This window comes from Doryrhamphus excisus, chromosome 11, assembly GCF_030265055.1.
Source record: "Doryrhamphus excisus isolate RoL2022-K1 chromosome 11, RoL_Dexc_1.0, whole genome shotgun sequence".
In the NCBI taxonomy this organism is placed as follows: Eukaryota; Metazoa; Chordata; class Actinopteri; order Syngnathiformes; family Syngnathidae; genus Doryrhamphus; species Doryrhamphus excisus.
The window spans coordinates 7,775,571-7,781,570 of record NC_080476.1 but is presented as its reverse complement, the minus strand read 5'-3'; the positions used below and the strand labels follow the sequence as shown (position 1 = coordinate 7,781,570).

Sequence of the window (6,000 nt, the reverse complement as noted above, 5' to 3'; positions counted from 1 at the left end):
ACCTGTTCTATTTTTAGAAACACCACATGCCATAGAAAAAAACGAGAATTTACAGACTTTTCACAACCTTGTAGCTCAGCCATATGGTCACGTAGAAATGTGATTAATGGATCATTATTTAGACAAACTTCTCACCTTTCTTTGTGGCTAATTTGTTTTTTTTTGTTGGATGTTTAATTTTGGCTCTATCTTCGTCAGAAGGGGGTGTGCGCAGAGCCAAAATACACCTTGGGGAAAAAAAAAACATTTTAATCTGATATACTAACAAGGCACAGAAGAGTGGATACCTAGCTCCAATTTTGCTACAAAGACTCAACGAGATGCTCGCTTGCTGTCAGTATTTTTTTACCTGAGGAATGGAGCCCACGTCTTGTGCTGGAAGATACAGCCATCCCAATGAAGAGCTTAAGTATTGTCGCTGCTGTTGTTGTTGACAGAACTAGCATAAGTGTGTGTATCAATGCCCCTCAAAATTAGGTTTTAAATAATGCATGATCATAGCGTGTTTATCAAATGATCCAACGTTGTTAAAGGGTTTTTTTATAGGGCGTCATAGTCAAAATAGGTGTTTCCCAATGACAGCATTGTAAGCTAGCTCATATTAACTCTTTTTATAGTGTTTTAATGCACAGAACAGGGAAAGAAAGATGTGTTGTGGATTGTGAATGATGTAAAATTTAAAAAAAAATCTGAATATTTAGTGTAATTTTTTAATGCTGTGAAACTGACTTTTTGCTAATCAGCGTGTTCAGTAGTTAAAATGTAAAGAAAAACATCCACCACACACAATAGTAATTCCTTTTCAGTCCAATAATTTGCTATTGGACATGAAAACTGCCAATGTGGCTTTTTATTCGTCTTTTAACAAACTGGCACACGATTTAGCTATGTCACAAAAATTACACGTGTTTTTTTTTTTTTACTCTTTTTTTTTTAAAACACATTATGGTCACATTATTCGATGTGGATGATATGTTTTTTTTAACACGGGAAACACATTCTGTACATCATTCCTCGGGAGTCTCTTAAAGATACAATTTAAAAGAATATGCAGAGTACTTTTTTATAACTCATTAACACATCAAAAATGCAAGCTACACTGAATGTTTTGGTGAAGTTTTTTTTTTTTTTTTTACATAGTTTACAAATATAAACACACATTTTGAAATGTGAAGATACATAAAAAGGCATTAAGGCCAGTGCACACAGGATGGCATATTAGCAGCTTTAATGCTACAACACTGAAATGGCAAGTGCTTGTTTTATTCTTCCGATTTATATATATTCTTTAGCCAAGTTTGCAATCTCACGTTTCTATATTTTTAGCTCCCTTTAGCCCAGTGCTTCTCAATTATTTTCTGTCATGACCCCCCAATTTGAAATACTAGAGAAACTGATCATATTTATTCATTTATCTGTACTGACTAAACTGAAATAAAGCCAGGAAAATACATGTTGAGTACTAAAAATGTGTACATGTTGGCATGTCTGCATTGAAATTAAAGCCTCTTGCGACCCCCCTGTCCCACAATTTGAGAAGCACTGCTTTAGCCTAACAATTGCAACAAAGTAAAGGTCTAAATGCAAACTGGCCCCCTCCAATGTCCTCCTTGAAAGCCCATGGAAAGAAGTCTATTGACCAAGCTGCCTTTTCAAGTGGTTACATACAATCATATTTACAGTAAATCATCATGTATAGCAGTGCTCCTGTGACATTTACAACAAGCAAGCTCCTTTTTTATTATTGTATCTATATTTTATGATACATCTTTGGAAAAGGTCCAACCTGTTTAAGTGCTCTGTGAAATCATTTCAATACAACTGTTTTTTCGACAAAGCCAATTGCTGCAAACACATCCACAAGTTTGTTTTGCTCAAAATAATCAGAAAAAAAATGATACGCTCGTCTTTACCTACAAGCCTGCAACAGTGTCATTTGCCAGGAAAATGAGCCATAGGAACAAAATCATTAACATCAGCAAAAGTTATTCCAGGCAGAGAGAGAATGGCTCAATGTGCTGCTCAATGAGCGGAGCAGCCAGCAGCCTTTACAGCCTCCAGTGTCCGCACCTATCTCCATATCTTCATCTGGCAACATCTGCACTACATGAGGATTTTTAGCGCCACTAAAAACACATTTCCTAAGGATAGAAAAAAGAAAAAAAATGGCGAATCTATGACAGCAGTAAATTGGCTATTTCCTCCCCCGAGCCATCCTCCACACTCTTCGCTGCGTGTTGACTTATTCGAATTGTGCTGTAATTGCTTTAAGTCGCTTTTCTTCCCTCCTTATTTCTAGCACAGAGGTTGATCGCATTGCCGTTGCCCTCCCTCATTATTCATTCTGCTCGGAATAATACCAAGTGACTGGATGTGCTCACTGTGAGAAGAGCCAAAGGTTGTAAAGACATAATATCTCTTGTGCATTAAAGCCGCCGCGTGGTACCGACTCTGATCTCGATTTCATTTTCCAACGCTCGCAGGGAGCACTTAATGTGTTGTTGTCTTCAGCACGGTAAGGAATAGGGCGACAGTGGGAGACTGTTTCTGACCCTTAATCTACTCTAATGTACCCCACTGGGCTAATTATTAGACACCAGTGGAACTGTTTGTATCTTTTCTAGGGGCTGCAAAAAAATACAAGTATGTTCCCAAGCTATTAAAAGTGAAGTGTCAAGGGAACAAAAGCAAGCGAGTGACAAACCAAACGCATCCACTCCAGACAGTTGCAGTAATCAGGGACGCCCCTCCCTACACATAGAACAAGCACTGTGAGTAGATTTTGCAAAAAAGGGGGCGCATTCTCTGCAAATGTGCAAAACATAAGCTGCCATGAGGTGTACATAAAAAAAAGATTAGTAATTAAAGTTAAAAATCAGATAATGATGAAAAATCTTATTTTTGGCAGTTGAAGTCATTGAAATCCGCATTGACTCCCCTCTTGTTTTGACTGCTATTTCATGGTCATTTTGAATTGGGGTGAGGAGGAGCAAGTAGAATACTGCTTAGGGCCTAATGTAGCCAGGGACTGTACTGAAGTACGGTGCCATAGAAGTGTCCCAGTGACGATAAACCACGTTGAAATGTTACCAAACATATGACCTGTACAATATTTCAGGACACCTACTACTCCATTTATATTCATTATTTGGGGAAAATTCATTGAAAAAAAGGGTCCAATATACCAAAAATCTAAGGTGTACCTCTTCCAGGACTAAGAAAGTTAAAGGTAAAAGTAAAACCACAGCAAAAACCTACCCAAAAACTGTCAATATTGGCAAAAATATGACATATTGGCTCATATTGGTATCGGCTTTTCTGCTTAATGATATCATTGCTCGAGTGAGACCTCATCAAACTCTGTATGTCCATGTTGTGGAATTATTTAGGTTATTATTTAGGTGTAGCAAATTGCATGTTGCATTGCGTGTAATGCGGCGCCAACTAAACAGAGTACTAACGAGAAACAGGTACCGCATACTGCAAAGCATTGTGTCAAAGAGGAAAAATAAAACCAAAAAGCAAGAAAAACTAAAAGAAAAATGCAACATGTGGAAGATGACAAAAGGGGGGGTGGGGGTCCTTCAATACGTCAATACTAATCAAATATCACACCTCAGGAAGAATCTTTGCAGAGTTTTGGCAATTTTTCTACCACATTGTTGCAATACACCGTTGGATTGTTCACCCACTAATAGGGAACGTGAGCTGGGCTCGGACCGTCATGAGACAGGTTAGGTCTACCCTACTGATGATGTAATAATGCTACCGATACAGTATTGTGTAATATGTATTGCACATTGCAGTATTTGCCTTATTTAAACAGTGTTTATTTGTGAAATATGTGCTGATATGCTGCTGAATAATGATGATGTCTTTTATCGGACAGAGTGAGACATCGCTATTCTGTGTTCTTTAAAGAATGTTGAGTAGATCGAGGGGTTGTGATATAAGAGTGCCTATCTGTGATGAAGTCATTGAGTGAATTATCAGTGTAGATCACGGGGTGATGGAAGGAGAGGAAAAGCCAAAGGAGAAAGTAAGTCACATGAAAAAGAAACTAGAAGGCGTGCTGTGGCTTGGTTGCACTGGACCAAACCTTTTTTTTTTTTTTTTGAGGGAGATCACGTACAGTGAGTGTGGCCTTTGGCAATGTGCTTCTTGTTAAAAAGAGAGGATGTACTTTAGAGTGTGAAGCAAGCTCTGGACGGACTACTTGCCCCAACAGCACTTCTCAGTTCAGTCATGCACTCCTCTATCTGCTCTAAGACACTAATACTGCTGCACGAATGGTATCTTTTAACTCTTAAGGAGTCTTTTAAACAAATGCCTTTGCATTTCTTCCTGGCAGGGTTGCCTTGGTTTTTGATTGTGGAAATGAGAGAAGGTGAGCAGACGATGGATGTTTTAGTAGCTCCAACAGTCCAAGTCCAGGATGAGTGTAGACAGCAATAGTGGGAATAATGGCGCCGCTCTGCTGGAGGCTGCTCGCTGCCTCTCCGTGGCCCTTGACTCAATGTTGGAGTCTTTCTCTAAATACGGTGGGATGATGATAAATTCTTCGCTCTTCACCTCCTCTTGCTGCACTTCCTCGCTGGTCTCTACCTGTTCATGGGGAGGAAAAAAAGATGTCATGAGGGCCCGCCTCCTTTCAGTCAACCCATTTGGAGCTCATTTGTTTAAGCTGTCATTTCCGCTACTACACAAATAATAAATATTTAAATTTGGAGACACTACGGTTTCCTCCCACATTCCAAAAACATGCTAGGTTAATTGGCAACTCCAAATTGTCCAGAGGTATGAATGTGAGTGTGAATGGTTGTTTGTCTATATGTGCCCTGTGATTGGCTGGCCACCAGTCCAGGGTGTACCCCGCCTCTTGCCCGAAGACAGCTGGGATAGGCTCCAGCATACCTGTGACCCTCATGAGGATAAGCTGCATAAGAAATGGATGAATTAATTAATTAATTTAAGATAATGAGATAAAATAAATTGACGTAAAAACACTAAATAAGCAAATATTGGATATTTTGTTCAAGATAAGAAAGAAAAATCAACTTTTCAGATGAAATACATTCATATTAATAGAGATAATGTAGCTGCTTTTTATCAGACAGTGATGGTCCAGTAAGTATTCAAATATTTATGAATTGGGTTGTGTTCTGCTGACATTCACCTTTGACACTTCCATGGCTAAAATAATATCCTGCCATTACAGAGTAACAAACATCCAATTCAAAGAAATCCCTAAAGTAAAAAAAAAAAAAATCTATAGGCAATGTGATGTCAGAATGACTTTGACTGCAGAAAAAAAACAATCATCTCCTGCGTGAGTCTAAATGAACATTTGTATCAGATGTGAAGAAATTGGCCCATGGCAATACTGAGATACTGCAATCACAAGGATGGGATGGATGAGTGAACAACCTGAAAACACAATTCTTCTGTCCCTGGGTGTCAATTGGTGGTGCTGAGGCGTAGCAACAACTTGATACCTGACTTCAGTTGTTGATATGTTAGCTACTGTGTTTTTGGCTGATCAGTGAGGCGGGCACTAAAAAACGTCTACTCACTCGTCACTGTCTTTTGCAAAAAATAATTGTTTTTTGTTTTGTATAGAATTTTCTTTTTTTTTGTCAGCCAATCAACAGACTGCTTTGTATCTAGCTTTACCGTCTTTTGAATCGGTGCCGGTGCAAAACATTTAGATTTTTATGGAATTTTGTGACATTTAAATTCAACATAATAGTAATTTAAGGCCTTTCACAACTTAAGTACCTAACTTTTCCCTCAACATTTTCACAATAAATGTTTTTATCTCCAAAAGACTTGTTGGTTGTAAACAAGTGTGAAGTATGTGTAAATTGTGCAGTGCTGCTTGTGGACACAACACAACCTATTCACTAACAATGCAGGCAGTACGTATCATTCTCATTCTCAAGAATGGGTTGATTTTTCCACCACCTCTTGGAACAAAACGGAAGGAAATTCTCAAGTAAT

At 38.5% G+C, this 6,000-nt stretch overlaps 1 protein-coding gene across 1 annotated transcript in view; it reads right to left on the bottom strand.

Annotated features, from left to right (window-relative positions):
- Positions 1-543: 543 nt before the first annotated feature.
- The window catches only part of LOC131138773 (GDNF family receptor alpha-4-like), a 36,266-nt gene continuing 30,809 nt past the window's right edge, over positions 544-6,000 (bottom strand). Inside the window, exon 8 of the mRNA XM_058087989.1 lies at positions 544-4,605. Coding sequence (XP_057943972.1) covers positions 4,408-4,605 — 198 coding nt within the window. The 3' untranslated portion in view covers positions 544-4,407. The remainder of the gene's footprint in view (positions 4,606-6,000) is intronic.